This window comes from Cyprinus carpio, chromosome B20 (assembly GCF_018340385.1).
Source record: "Cyprinus carpio isolate SPL01 chromosome B20, ASM1834038v1, whole genome shotgun sequence".
NCBI lineage: Eukaryota > Metazoa > Chordata > Actinopteri > Cypriniformes > Cyprinidae > Cyprinus > Cyprinus carpio.
In genome coordinates, this window is record NC_056616.1 from 18,062,655 (window position 1) to 18,079,521 (window position 16,867).

A 16,867-nucleotide genomic window follows, 5' to 3' on the forward strand; every position below is an offset into this window, starting at 1 on the left:
TTGTATTATTATTATTATTTTATATATTTTTAATTATATATTATGTATTGTGTATTTCAGCACCTTGGACAGTTGCTCAGTGTTCATCTGACACAATTATTTTCTTTTTCCATAAAATGCTCTCTGTGTATGTTTGTAAGAGAGAGGGGTTGTGATACAGATACTGCCAGAGATATGTGTGAAGTTTTATGTGTTTCTAGCATATAAAAAGGTAAATTACAGAATCGCCTTAGTTAAATGGAGTAGAAATGAGCTAGGACAAACAACATTTTATTGCTAATAAAAAAAAGAGGACGCAGTAAACATCTTCCATTTTTAATAGGAATCTACTTACAGAGGGATGTTTTGAGAGAATCGATGTAGAAGGTGACGGTCTGCTTTTTATGTAATTTGATTGAGACACTTCAAATAATAAGTCATTTTGATGCATGGTCCTGTTGTTATTTTCCCCCCACTTTCTCTGATGGCAATGACTATCAGCTCTCCTGCTACCCTTTCCTTCCCTCCCATTTTGGCCTTCTCCTAATCTTCAGCAGCCCCAGTGTGCAGTGATCTAGGCTGTCTGGAGCGGAAGGGCTCTACTGAGCTGCGTCCTGTTTCTCTGTGGGTTGCATAACTTAGATTGAGTACCAACGAATGGGTCTGAGAACAATGAAAATTTTAATAAAAATGTTTCATCAGAGATAGAAAATTATGGAATGTATGAGAATATTGGCTTTCAGACTTTGTGATGTGATTATGTTGGAATTTGAAAAGTCCTTGAGAAGATTGTACATCATTGAAAATACTGTTCAGGATTGTTCTGTTGCTTTACAGGTTGCCCATCAATTTTATTAAGTTGTTGCCTAGTTTATGCATGTTATATGAGCTTTTATCCATGTCTTCTTGTTATTGTCACCAAGGAAAAATGTTTTTAAATCTAGGTTGTGAGCCTTGTGATTTTTGCCCTCAGTTCTCTCTTTATTAAGGCATCAGTACTGCACAATTCACAAACTCTTCCTCATCACGTTTTTTTCAATTCTTGTTTTTCTATTATGACTTTGAAGCAAAATAAATAAAAAAATTAAAATCCTCACCAGCTCAGCATCTTGTGATCTACAGCTCTGTGTACAGAGGGTAGATGTAAATGTTACCTAGGGAAAAAGCTCCTGTGAACAACAGCAGGCAGCAATGAGTTTGAGATGAGATGCTGCTTGTTTCTTTGAGACTAAGATAATTTTGTTGTCTGTATTTTGAGATTACATAACTTATTTCAAAATGACAATTCAGACTAATTGTATTATTTAAGAACTTTTTGACATGACCTGTACCAGTGCATCAAAAATCAAGACAACAATAGACAGTGGAATGATTGCATAAAACTATAATAGCAAAACAAAACAAAAATGTATTTCTCTCTGCCATATGTGGTGAAATTGCATTATAAAAACTGCTGGCTGGGAAGAGAATAAGAACAAACATCATTGTATTGAATTTATTGTGCGTTTATTTTATTATCATTGGCCCTAAATAATGACTGTTTATGTATTTACCTTTCTTAGACATATCTACCAGTGTACCTCAACCAGAAAACATTAATTCATTGCTCAAGTGCAATATTTCTTGTGTTCAAGTGTTTGTGTAAGCTTGTGTATGTGTGCAAAAGTTGGTGTGTTAGTGTATTTGTATTGACAGTTCTTGTTTGCACAAGCACACACTGACAACAAACAACAAGCACTGTTCTGTATTAGTAAGGTCTCTTGGTCAGTGAGGATGCAAGGGGTTAATATAAATATATATACTCTCTCACACACACAGAGAGTTTTTATTTGTTAAGATTTATAATATTTGACATTGCACTCTTCATTATATTACACAATGTTTCTTATATATAACGCTGCTTTGATGCTATGCAGCATATTGACCTTTAGCTTTGTTTTTCTCCATACAGGTCTCTCCTTCTTCTCCCGGGTGCTGGAAAACTGCGAGGATGAAGCTCGGTTTGAGCAGGTCAGTATTTCCCCCTGCTATCTCTCCAGCTTCGGCTTCTGACTCAAGAATGTTTAAGCGTGACACTAACACTGTCGACCTCAGAGCGGCGAAATATATATACACTACAAATTTGATTTCTCTCTCCCCGAGAGAGGATGTGGTGAAGGAATCACTCGAGCAATCAACCCGCTCAACCGTGACCAAACACATCACATTTAGCCCCACTGAATCCTATTAATGCTATTTGCACAGACCCTCTGGCAAGCAACGCAGCAGTATGAAGTGGCAATAAGCTTGTGGATAAACCAGCTAAATTTCTAATAGGCTCATACAGTTCTTTGAATGATGACTTTCTTTACTCTGAAATATCCCTGCAGGTCCAAGTCTCATACTTAAATTTGATAGGTCAATAGCAAGAAAAGCTTTGTTACTTTCTCAGTTATACTGTAAATCATAATGTGAATATGACTTGAGGATGTGTGTTTCCCCCCCACACATATTTTCTGATCTTGTACCAATAAAGAGGTTTTTATTTGCAGTAATAATAACTTGCTGTAAAAAAAAAAAAAAAAAAAATTATATCCTCATAGTAGGCAGAAATTCAAGTATGTTTTTGCTGTCAGTCGTGATGGGGACTCCCACACTAGTGTTAGCCTCATCTCATCTTTGGAGGGGGTTGTTGGTGTTTTTGGTTTCCAGCAAGCATTAAAAAAATGCTCTTTTGATTCTATTTAAAAAACGAAGTCCTGCTTCCTTTCTTGCTGATTGGTCTTTTGTCTATGTTAATAGTGAAGGCGGTGTTTCCACTGTGTGTACAGTAAGATAAGAAGAGAGAGAGACTCTTAGTGAGTAAAGCAATAAACAAAACAAAAATAATAATTATTTGAGATTATTTAAATGTGGAAGAATAAAGTTGACATTTTTTCTGCTGAGCGGGCCGGGAAACATAATTAGTTTTTATGTTGCTTCCATGTAAGCCCCATGATCTTTCTGGTTGAACTCCAGCCTCTTCATTTCCTTTCAGTCTCTCACTCATAGTTTTGTGGTAATAGTTTAATCATTACTGGGCGGTTAGAGAGGGCTGTTACACACTTCAAATCTACTGAACCCACTCGCCACTTATGATTACATCACAGATTTCATACCAAACCCCACAAGACAGTTCAGACAACACTTCTCTTACTGTAGGAGATGCTGTTGCTCTCACTTTTGTTCTCTCTTTCTATTTACTCTTTTATTTAAAAGCATGTTTGTGTTTGGCACCAGCATTGTTTTTCCATTCAGGTTTATCAGGCAGGCATGATCAGGTTTCATATTCATCAGAAGTAACATGGCTTTTAATGTACCTAACACTGACATTTACCGAAAGCAGGACATAAACAGAAAGTAAACAGACTTTATTTAAAAGAGATTTTTGTGTACATTTTCTATTGATCATGACAGCTTTTATTCATCATTTGAAGATCAATGACACTGTGTAGTTGAGCATGGTTTGCATTGTAAATGGGCGATACAAAATATCTACATGCCAGATTCTAGATTAGTTTGCTGCATCTGCACAACATAGAACCAACAAACAAGTTTTTTGTGCTGCATAAATTGCGTTTAGCACAGATTTTGTGGGTTCATGTTTGTGCTTTTACCCATTTTCCGTAATTCCTTCAGTAAACCAAGAACTAAAACAATACATCTAAATTCCCATACTTTCATATTATGTCACAGTCTACTAAGCAAGAAGTATGCACATTTGTGCACAGGTTAAAAAGGATAGTTTACCCAAAACTGAAAATTGTCAGAATATTCATGTCATTCCAGATCTATTGCTTAATGCAATGTTTTTTGTTTTGTTTGTTTTTTTTTTTTTTGTTGTTGTTGTTGTTGTTGTTGTTTTTTGTACATTTTGATGCATTAAAGTTTTGGTTTTGTGGACTTTCAATGTTAGGACAGAAGTCTTTCAGGTGTCATTAATATACTGTATATGTTTTGAAGGTAAATGAAAGTCTCATGAAACAAAAAAGAGGGTGAGTAAATGATTACAGAATTTGAATCTTTGGGTGCACTGTTCTTTTAAGCGAATTTTCCCTACATCTCTACTAACATACGAATGAAAGAATGAAATTCTGCTTCTCTCATTCTGTCATGTATCCCATCACTTGTTTTCTCAGTCTTACTATCTCAGTACGAGCAAACAGCAGTTTTTAATCCTTGTTTTCTAATCCTGCTATATGCAGCTGAGTACACCTTTCAGGACTCTAGCCAGCTGTACTCATTGTACACTCTCAAATAGACTATTCATTTGAATCAGAATGGACTCAGATCTTGTTTATGCATGAGCAATTATTATTTTATTTTCAACAAGCTCACAGACGCTGACAAAGACAAAACATACATCATTTGTACATAATTTAACCGGAAATGTCTTGCTCTAGTAAAATGCTGTGTTTTCTCCACTCAATCTTTGGTTTCTTTTTTAATGTAATACACAGTAAATAACATCTAAACCAGGGTTCTCAAACCTCTCCATGAAGTACCCCCAGCACTGCACGTTTTGTATGTCTCCCTATATCTGACACAGCCACTTCAGGTCTTGCATTCTCCACTAATGAGCTGATGAGTTGAATCAGGTGTGATAATTGAGGGACACATACAAAATGTGTAGGGCAGGGGGTACTCCAGGACAGGTTTGAGAACCACTGATCTAAACACTTCTTAGTGCTGTGTGGCTTATTATTGCAGTGCTGTTGCACACTACTTTAGGCCTGCAACCTGATGTTGACTGTGATGGACAGACATGGTTCAAAGCAGAGGCTTGCTGCAGCTATGTGCAAAATTGCCCTCCTTTACATCACCTCTGCGGGAGTGCCTGTCTTTAAAACATTGATTTTATCTGCAGGAGTCCAGCAAGAAACTCTGTTGTTAACAGCAGCTGATGTGAACGTTTGGCACTCACGCTGTTTAAGGCTTTTCTGGTGGTGGATGAAACTTCAGTGGATACAATATCCTGTTTGGATGTGTACAGTTTCTATTGCTTGTATTTTAGCAGTTTAATGGCAAATGTAAAAGAAAAAGAGAGGGATTGATGGAGAAAGACTTTGCTGAATCCTTTGCGGCTGGCAATTTCTTTCCAATCTTGTAATGTCTAAAACCAGGGGAATACGAAAGCCAGGTAGTTCTTAAACAGCTTTCAAGGAATGGTTGGAAATATGTTGACTTCACTTTGGTAGACTTGTTAGTCTTTTCACCTGTAAATCATAACTTGGCATTAAAATTTGTAAAAATGTCAATGTATTCGCTTGTGGGAGATATTTCAGTCATGAGCTTCTATGCTATTTATATTCCACGGTACATGGAATTGATTTGACTTATTGGTCGATGATATAAACATGCCATCTGGATTTTATTTATAAATGAATGTTCTGTTAGGTCTTTCAGAGAAAGTTTCTCTGGGATTGGTCCTTGTAGAAGACAAACAAGCTCGGATGTCTTATTAAATACAGAAAAAGAAAAAGTGTGGTGAGCTGTTTTTCTTTCACAGTGTCAATTATTTTTTAATTTAATAGTTAATGTTTCTTCAAACTTCTTTAATATGAGTGAAGGAACATATTTCTGGTTTTGTTTTGAAGAAAGGGTACTTGAACTTCACTAATGGGGCTGTGGGGGTGCATAAAACAATAAATGTAAAACTATACCAGGACTAAAATATGGGCCTAGTGAAATGCAGTTTCTATGAATGCTAATGAGTGAATACTTGAAGTGATGACATATTTGCACAGGAATTCATCATATAACCAAAGACAATAAAAGTAGGTTAAAAAACGAATGCTTGTCCCTAAATCTGTTTTTGTTTAAAAATGTGTCTGCGAAAGATCATAAAGATGCTATTATAAGCACTACTGCTGCTCTTTGTATTAATGCATGCATATGCATTTAAGGATGTTCACATGTGAAGACTGACAAACTAAATTTTCCCCGCCCTATTACTCCCCCATGCATTTAACTGTATAATCAAACACTCTCTGCTGGAGCTTGTTATTGCTGAAACATGTAAAGCTATCCCCCATAGTTCATGTCCATCACAAAACTTCAGCTATGCCTATCACACTGCATCAGTGTCTCAATGAAGAAATTAGAGTTGCTTTCTCATTATACTGATTGGGAATTGTCTCATCATGACCAGCAGATCTAATCTAATATGATCATTCTCCCAATTGGCCCAATGACGCACCAAATTGCACTAATCTTTCTCTTTTGTCAGTCTAATTATTCTTTCTGTTCAGCTTTCCAACAGTTTTAAACTACATGCGTCATGCTGACATTTCTCTGAAATGTGAAATTTTGACATTTCACATTAGATGCTGTGTTTTTAATTTGGAGCGTGAACAAATGTTGTGCACAGAAATGATAATCCTTCAATTTAGATCACTAATGAAAAATTGACAAATTAAATTCCACCTGTGAACTGAATTTATTGAGCAGGAGAGCAGTGATTCTCAACTGGTTCTGATTGTCTTCTCCATTTTTAAAGGTAAATGATCGTATTTATTTTTCTATGCCATCTGTGCACATGTATGATTAGTTGCATTTTAATTATTTATTTGCTTTAGCATTGTTTTTCTCTGGTATCTGTGATCCAATCACAACAATTTTGTGTGCCAGTTGAGAACCATTGATGTAAAACATTCTTGTAGGAATGTGTTTTAGACAAATAAATGAACAAAAGTTCTGATGATTTTTTTTTAAGTATGTTCAAAACAGGCTAGGATTTGGCATGTAACTCCCTTATTGTCACACAGTACACAATCTGCATACATTCATACTACAGTGCTGCTGGCTTCTGGTAAAGTCTAACATGACTGCCCCTTGTCTTTAGAATTTGTAAAACAACATACATGCATCTAAATGCATGTTTCCATTTCTTATGATGCCTGAGAGATTTAATGGCAAAGGAAAAGATTTGAGCTAGCTGTGACTCAGAAGTGAGTGAGGTCACCTAGAGAAGTCTGCAGAGGGTGAGATGTTTGAGGTGCTGCAGGAGAAATCACACACTGTGAGGCCATATGGTGTAGAAAGGGAAGAGCGCAGAAGTAATGGCCACATTCAGTCATTTCAGATTACTGCAGTAAATCAAAACAATCTGTTTTTAATAAGCTTAATTAGCTGAAATGTTCCTAAGAGTTGGCTGCACACTGGGATTCTGAAATAAGAAGTGCTTTAACTTGCTGTATTAATGTCAGAAAGCTTCTTCATGTGGCAGAATGAAACATTACAGAGGTTGGAAGATAAATCTGAACATAAGAGCTAAGAAATTAAGCTCAAATAACTCAAATTGCGAGAAGTGATTAAACCATATAGTATGTGAGAAAGAGATAAACATGTAGGAGAGGAGGAGAAGGAAAAGTGGAAGGGCAAGCGAGAACGAGAAAGAAAAACACCAGGGGGCTTGACTGAGCAGGCCGATTAGAGATGCGGTTTGATGTTAGAACCAGTGCACATTTTGTACCTAATAGTGAGACATTGATTTCACTGAAATAGTTCTTGCATCTTTCCATTATCTGAATCACAGACAAAAAGAAAGAAAAGAAGTGAGGGGGAGGGAGATGTGGCATGTCAAAGCGTGTGATCCTTTGCCATTGAATAATTCACTCTCCATGCATTTAAATGGTGAGGCGGCTCTTAGTTTCTTAGAGCTGAATTGCAAACTCAAATCACCTCATGTCTTCATCACTGGAGCAGAGAAGTCATCGGTTCACAGCTTATATAAGAGATCCATTGGTGGGAGAAATTAAATGCAAGCAGGTAAAATAGGACGGAGGTTGATGATAAAACCACGGTGCATGTTTTTAAGTGAAGTAATCTGTGTGTTTTTGATTATTATTCAAAGCTCAAATGGATTCTTGAGCTGCGTCCCAAATGATGCACTATACACTAAGCACTCATACACTATGTACTTATGCACTATGTACTCAACCCTGTAGTGTATGGATTATATAAGGTTATTTTGTGATTCATAATTGGAGTCTAGTAGCCCCTCCCGCTCCGCTGCGTAATTAAAGCTGCGACAGTAGAGTGCATAAAGTGTCCAACATTCCACACTTCATTTCGGTTGTTTAAGTGCATCATCCGGGTATTTAAAGTGCACTTTTTCTTTTTGGAATTTTCAGTGTGAACGCACTACTCGCACTATTCATACTAAAAAATAGAATAATGCATAAGTACGTGATTTGGGATGCACCTTTGGTCTTTGCAATTTGATCAATCATTCATATTTAGCATTTATATTAACTACTTCAGACTTGGTTCTAGTGTAGTCTCGGATTTTTGAATTCAGTTGTAACTTCAATTGTCTCCTCTGACCTACTTATAATTGTTTGGATTAATGGTATAGTTTGGAGTGACTGTCCAACGCAAAAATAACGTTTCCAAAAGAGCGTTTTCACACAGAAAGTCAAGAGCTATTTTGAGTTCCCCAAAGAACCTTTCAGTAAACAGTGCTTAAAATCACCATTTTTTAGTGTATAGAACATTTTAAAATTCTAAAAGACCTTTTCCACTATATTGAACCTTTAGTGAAATGGGAAGTTTCCATGGATGATATATAAACATGGATGATATATATATATATATATATATATATATATATATATATATATATATATATATATATATTATATATATATTGATATATAAACATGGATGTATATATATATCAGTGTAGTGTTTGTCTTGTTGCTAGGCTGATTGTTTTGTACTTTGCAATCTTTTTTTTTTTTTTGTAAAAAACAGGTAAAATTATCAAATATTCATAATCAAATAAAAATGTAATTCATTTATTTACTTGTTGAATAGCTACCTGTATATTATCCCTTACAGATTTATTATTTATAGCTTATTATGAGTCTGTTCACAATATAAACACTGCTTAATATAAATATATGGGGTTTAGAATCTGTGAAAAATCCATTTGTAACATGTTTCTCTGGTTTGTGTGAGTCTGCAGTGTATCCCAGGGGGAAATAAATAGAGTGAGAGATGAGGAAAGATTGAGAATGTATTCAATTTCTCAGAGTTATCTCCAGTGAAATAGAGTCCAGTCAAACAAGACACTGAGCTCAAACCTTCTAGCACCAGGATGGGCAGATAAGTCTTTTTTTCATTGACAGAAAAATGTTTCAAACTGGATTATTCCATAACCTGTCCTAAACTTTATTTTTATTTCTTAAAGGTTTTATGTACAAACTTGGGAAGTGATCGTCACATAATCTGACTGCATTTCAGGCATTGCAATTTACTACAATTTTCTACACATTGCAGTAATTTTCTTAATCATCGTTTTCCATAAACATCATCTAAACATCCTTAAAACAACATCATTTTATAAGCAAATTTATATAATTAAAAACTTTTTTGATGATATATTGAATTTGAAGTTTTTTTCATACCATATTTCCTGTTTAACCATGAATATAACAAGATGTGGTGAAGCTTATGCTTAGAACATTATGTGAGAGAATGTGTCATGCTATTTTTGTCCAATTAATTTTTATTTCCTGGGTAAATTAGTCATGGTGGGGAACTATGAGCTAGCGGTACATCTTTGTGTTGATGAATGCAGCCTTCTTACAAATGCTGTTACAAAAATATCTCTGAGCTGCAGATAATTTTTTTAATCAGTAGCCTTATCATCCACAAAGATAATTGAGAAATTTCCCTCATCTGATTTGTATCTATGGGCACAGTCACTGTAATTCCGTCTAATCAGTTCTGTTCATAGCCAGCAGCATTTTTGAGGGTATTATTAATTATTGTAAAGGGTTGATTGCAACCTGACACAGATTTGTTGTAATAACATTGTCTGTAATTATTGGTGGCAAAGTTAATTATGCACAGCTGTTTACATTTTCACACAATATTTTGGTTGTTCATTAATAGGGATGAACCATATACATGTATAGAGATTCTGGCTGATAGCAATATGTCAATAGTTATTTTCATGTTATGGTCAATACTCGAAAAATGGCAAATGTTAAAATTTGGAACTATTTTGTATAAATAAATGTAAAAAATAAAAAATAAAAAAATAAAACGTTTTACAAATGCATTAAGCATCACAATAAAATAAGATTTGCTGAAGATTACATTTAACAAGGTTATAAAATTTTTAAAGATTATTTTTAGTAAATTACCATCCTAAAATATATTTTGCATCACTATTAATTTGTAATTGTGCTGAGCTTTAACATCCCATCAGATAATTTTAAATATGATTGAACATCTCACAAAATGCTTTTAATTCCTAATGGTATGCTTGTGTGATAATTGGCATTTGTTTAAAGCATATGACTTTTTGCAGCTTTCTAATAGCTTTCAGATTTTTTTAGATCCACAGGGAGCATGAAGCAGGTTAAAGAGATGACCCCTATCTCGACTCTTCATTTTCTTAATTCTTGCCCCGTACTCTCAGAACCTCCTCTCACCTCAAGCTTTCTAATAAATGTACTAAAGGCCAAACGTACACGGGGGATTGTAGAGGTGAGTGAGTTTAAAATAAGCTCTCACTGCCAGTTATTCCTTTCTCTCTAATGAGCAACTCCATCTCCTATTGTTTATTCTTCTCCATATTTTACACCCTCTGTGGGAGTGAATATAGATGCTGCACTGGAGCTGAGGGATTTGTGGGGAAAATCCTCATAGCGCTTGGCTGGACTTTACCCCGTGGGTATTTGGCTCAGACCATGAAGCTAAGCAAAGCACACAATTCCTGCAGTACTCCATCAGCGACTCCTCTCTGCAGATTTAGCATATAGACCTGTGCTGCAGACTTTGCAGCTGCTCGAGTGCAAATGGAGGCGGTTTGAGACCTCTAGTAAATCTCACACACATCCTCTCTGCAGCCTTTCATGTTTGACATGACTTCACAGTGTCAATGCATGCCATATGACTTCTCCCATGTTTCCATTTTTCCCTTCATTGTTATAAAATGTTCAGTTGTAGTCCTGTGTTTGCATCTGGTACGCATCTCTCACTCTCTAGTGCGAATCATGTCTCTCATCGCATTAACTGCTCATACTGTGATGAGAACCCATAACATTCAAATAGAAAAATGATCCTAATGTGTTTGGAATTAAAGACTGTGGGTGTCCTGTTGACAGAAGTTCGCTTTTGTGTGTGTACTGGTGTTTGTGTAGCAGCAACCCATTGTCAACAACCAAGCTCAACAAATATATATTTTTTTCCATTAAGTTTCATTTAGATTCTTAAATATGTTATTTCATTGTGTAAGCCTCATTTGCTTACTTTTTGCTTACACTCTATTGTAAACCTGTAATTTTCCCTTTTTTTTTGATTTAAAGATACATATGTGTATCTTTATGCACAGCTGGATGTAAGTCTCCTTTTTGCACAATATTTCTGAGGTTAAAATGTACACATGGTGCAGTTTCATTCACTGTCATGTAGCCTTCTAGACCAGGAGTTCAATTTTAGATCAAATTATCTAATAATTTCTGCATACTGATGAAACTAGTGGCCTTATTATGGTGTATTTACTTTCATATTTGTTCCCCCCTGCTCTTTGTTATAGGGTTACTGTCTGTTTGCTTTTTAAAAAAGAGAAGGAAATAGGCATTGGACCTACTGCAGACTTGTTTTTCTCTAGCGTCTCTGGTTGCGTGCATGGTGGAAAGTTTTTGATAAACATGTAAATATTACTGTTGAATTGTTTTCTTAGTTGGAAGTATTAAGGTAATTTGAAATTAATACTTTAATTCAGCAAGGATACGTTCAGTTGATCAAAAGTAAAAGACATTTATAATGTTAAAAAATTCATTTTAACTATTTATCTATTTATCAAAGAATCCTGAAAAAAATCTAATTTTGCACAAAAATATAAATCAGCACAACTAATTACACAACTTATTACTGTAATAATACAAAGGAATGTTTCTTGGGTTCCACGTCAGCATAACAAAATGATTTCTGAAGGATCATGTGACACTGAAGACTGGAGAATTATTACATGAGAAGTCCATTTTAAATGTAATTCTGTTTCCCTAATAGTTATTATTTAACAAATATGTCTTGTGTAACTCCTTAAATTTATTATTAAATATCATTTAATTGAAGGTAGGTCAAATGAGTCTTGTACTGTAGACATGTACTGTATGTCTTTTCCATATTATTTGTTTACAGCATACTAGAAGAAGAGAAACAAACATCTCTGATAAGCTTTTAATAGCGCCATTAACAACTATGTGTCCTGTAGACATGACATTATAACTTCTTGAATTTTTCAAGACTTAATTTGCCTGTCGAATGCCGCTGTCACTCCTGTAAATAACCCAACTCTGTGTTCAAAACAGGATTAAACAGAAGTGACAACCGCATTCACCTGCATTTGGCCTCTGTGACTTTTTGAACCACACATAGTCAGAGCATCCTGGCCTGTCTCAGCGCTGCACTGATTTATTTGGCAAGAAACATTGTGGTCCAACAGCCTGGCAGTGGAGTACCGCTGTTCTCCATAATCGCAGTGAAACAGAACGCCTCAGCAGCCCTCAGGGCAGCCCGTTTGTCTGTATAGATCAGTGTGCCAGATGGGAGTCCATGTTCTGGGATCTAATGCATCATCCCACTGTTAAGAGCCCTAGAGGCAGAAAAGACTCCTGCAGTGTCACAGATTGTAACAATTAGTTTGAAAGGGAATGCAAGTGGGTCATTCTTCAATATAAATGCTATTATAATATTCACACTGAAATCCATAATACATTTTGGCATGTTAATAAAAAGTAAATCGCAAGTGACTATATTGAAGCTTGGTCATGATAGAAAAAAACAGTTACATTAAATTCTGTTCTTTATGGATGCCTGTTTAAAACAGCATAACATTTCACATTCGCAACTTTATATGTCACAATATTACCATTTGTTATTTTAAACTTTATCTCACAATTACCTTTGCACTCTGAGGAGTAAACAAGCTTCTTTAGATCCCCAAGCATGGCACAGTATTGATAACATTCAGCTGCTGATTTCCTGTTGTGTTGTTGATGATTTCTTGCAGGACACTAGATTAGGGTTTTATTTGAGTGCCATTAATGATTCAGATAATTGTCTAGTTTTGGTTTGATATAATAAGAAATTATAGCATAATAGTGTGGTAGGGGGCTAGAGCTCTTTTGGATTTTATGTTATTCCAATATAATGTGGATAATTAGCATGGAAAAGTCTATAGTCTGTTTAAACAGATTGAACAGATTGATTTTTGTTTGGTTTGTTTTCCAGGCATTCCGTTGGCCAATCGGGAGTCAAGTGGATGGTGACGAGATGTTGGAGATTCAAGTGTTTAATTACAGCAAAGTCTTCACTAACAGGTATAAGAATTCAATAATTTGATATGCAACATCAGATCATCTAAAAAAGATTTATTGACACACTTCTCTTTAAGAGTATATGTTTAGAAAGTACAATCAAATCAAGACATGTACAAGAATCATTGCAGTCTCAAATAAATCTGAACACGATGTTGAGTGAAGCAAGGCTATAAAACAAAGCCCAAAATACATTTCCATTTAATTCAAGTAATTGACATTCATGGCTTCACCCTGTGGTCTCCAAACAAACTCCAGCAACACAAGCACCTGTTATTTAAATATTCTCTTAGACAAACTAAGGCTTGTTTGTTTTGCAAGTCTTTGTTATCTCCATGATGGACCTCATAACTCATAATTGCTGAACTCTTTCTAATGCTGGTGTTCATAATCGTGCTATTTTGACAGTCCTTTTGCAGTGTTGACAATTTGACATGCCGCAATTCCTACTGCAGGCTTTGCACTATAAAACATTTATGGTATTTTAAAAAAATGTACCACCAACTATTATAGTATTATATATTATAAGTGTCATAAGTATTATAAGTGTTTATCCCTCCTTTATGGAAGCCTATTTCTGCCACTGAATAAAAAATGTAATTGAGAATTTTTATCTCACAGTTTTGACATTTTTCTTGTGGTTGCGAGTTTACATCTCTTTTTTTCTTAGAATTGCATGATAAAAACTCTCAATTCTGACTTTTTTTTTTTTTTTTTGCAAATGTGAGTTTAGAACTTACAATTCTGACTTTTTTTCTCAGAATTGCGAGTTATAAAGTCCAATTCTGAGGGGGAAAAAGATTGATATGTTCTCAAAATTGCAAATTTATATCTCACAATTCTGACTTAATAACTTGCAATTGCGTGTTAAAAAGTCAAAATTGTGAGATATAAACACAATTCTGAGAAAAAAAGTCACAATTGCAAGAAATATACTCACAATTCTGAGAAAAAAAATCATAATTGTGAGATATATAGGTTATATATAGAGTTTATATCTCACAAATCTGACTTTATTTTTTTCAGAACTGCAAAATACAGTACAGAATTTTAGATTTAAAAATTTTTCTAAACAATGATTTGAATGTTTCTCTTCACATTTATAAATAAATTAATAAGATGTTCTAATATTAATATAATGTTTTATTCGTTTTTTTATTAGAAGAGTGGCAGTAAAAAAGCCATTCTAATTTACACTTTATAACATTTATGAGATATTATAAATGAGAGAGCAGGCACAGGATAGAGATCCACCCTATAGGTACCGGTTATAGTTTTTTCTAGAAGCTTAATGGGATGCAGTGCAGTGTTTTTTCTGCACTTGTACCTGTCAGTATTCACTCTAAGTTTTTCCCTCACTGCTCTTTTTCTGAAAGAGTGCTGTGATGTGTTTCCATCCACTGTCTTCCTCTAGAGGTGGAGGATAGGCTGACAGTCTGTTCTTCACTGAAAGTGTCCCGAAGAGTGTGACACTCCTGCTGATGCAGGTGTCAGTGTGTGTAGGTTTATGCGGGTGTATATATGGTTAACATCCTGCCGTTTCACTAGAATACATCAGATTCTAGATTGAGCTGAGATGTTAGGTTGCAGAGGTGTTAACAGATCCTCTATTGCGCTTGCTTGTGAGCGAGTCTGATGTCTGTTCTAATCTAAGTCAGTTCCATTTCAACCAGTCTGGCTGCATCTATACGTGACTAACTAAATCAACAACTGTCAGTAGAAAAATCTACCATGACTATTAAGTTCTTTTAATTATGGTTTGCAATCAATGGTCAGCGCATTGTTTTGAGTTCACAGACATCTATGAGGCGCCGCGTAGGATTTAAATCAAACTTCGCTTATGAATACATGTATAAAACACGTGCATATACACCTATACATTACTCACATATACATGCATACTACTGGATGTTCACAAATACATATATTAAATACACATGCACACTAATATGAAATCGATACCAATACATATAATGTTAACAATGAATGCATACACACTTGTGAATAACTTGCGTATACATATAAACTTGACGCGTGCATACACCAAAAGACACTCGCATATATGTATAAGCTCGATCCATGCATATACACCTACACACACTCTCGCATACATATAAACTCGCTGCATACAAACACAACTGCACATACTCGCATATACATATAAACTTGATCCATGCATATACACCTACACACACTCGCACATACATATAAACTCACTGCATACAAACTGCAAATACTCGCATATACATATAAACTTGATCCGTGCATATACACCTATTAAACACTCGCACAAAAATGTAAACTCGATGCGCGCATATACATCCATAAAACACTCGCGCATACATAAAAAATAACTTTTACTAACGTATACAGTTCAGATAAGAAAGACACGTGCTTTATTTGTGTACATATATATATGCAAGTGATTTCATATGTAGATGTGCGTGAACTTTTCAGTTTAAACGGAAGGCATTTAAGTGTAAACGGAAGGCATTTCAGTGTAAACGGAAGGCATTTCAGTGTAAAAGGAAGGCATTTCAGTGTAAAAGGAAGTCGTTTAAGCGTGAACGGAAGTAACCTGTCTATATACCGCATTTGCAATCATGGACAGGCATCGTGGTACAACTGAAGCAATTAGCATTTTGCGAAATGGTCTTTCTTCGCCCACTATTATAAGATCAATTACCAATTCAGTTGAATCGAATGTGTTGCCTGCTCAACTGCAGTCAGAAACACAATCTGAATTGCGCACTTTGTTTCGGCCTTCTACCCCTGGTATACAAAAGCATCAATAACACGCAAACGATGTCAACATTATCCGCCCGGCAAAGTTCACGGACCATATCACACTTGCCAGCAGTAAGTTAATTGGCAGTCTCGATCTAGAAAAAGGTGAGAATTTAACTTCTTTGCAATCTTCGTGAAATAGCTGCAAACGCTATGCAAATTACACACACACAGAAAGAGAGAATAAAATGTCCTGTCTCTATAGTTAAAAAATATAAAATGTGTTCCCAACTAAGTCCACAGTTTTTAATAGTGAGCTTTGCCATTTTCAGAATTAAGGATGTCAAGCAATTTAAATGTGGTTAAAGTTTGCTTTTTGTTAAACTGTGTTTGTTTTTACAGGCCAAGGACACAATACCATCGGACTTTTAATAAGGATGTTATTCTGTTGACCTCTCCTGACGATAATGTAGTAGTAAAGCAAAAGAAAAAACAGCACTTGCATGAGATTGGACACATATTAAATGCGTTTGAATTTCCAAAAGCATGGGATAGAACGGTTTTTAAGAAAAATCAAAGAAAAAGTGCCACATGATTTAAGGTAAATGTTTTTTTTTTTTTTTTTTTTTTAAAGATGTTAGTTATTGTAAATGTTTTACTGCGTGATGTATTATTTAAGGGTTTATTAGTACCACTGGTTTTAATTGTGTGCAGTTTGGAAATATTAATGGGATGTATCCCATACAAGCTCATTAGACCTTAAGTGAAGGTCAGGAACTGGATAGCAGCTTGATTTTAAAGGT

General features: G+C 35.2%; 1 protein-coding gene across 1 annotated transcript in view; it reads left to right on the top strand.

Annotated features, from left to right (window-relative positions):
• The window catches only part of LOC109112648 (otoferlin-like), a 55,120-nt gene that overhangs the window by 1,022 nt on the left and 37,231 nt on the right, over positions 1-16,867 (top strand). The window contains exons 2-3 of the mRNA XM_042746531.1: positions 1,931-1,989; positions 13,252-13,340. Of these exons, the coding sequence (XP_042602465.1) occupies positions 1,931-1,989; positions 13,252-13,340 (148 nt within the window). The remainder of the gene's footprint in view (positions 1-1,930; positions 1,990-13,251; positions 13,341-16,867) is intronic.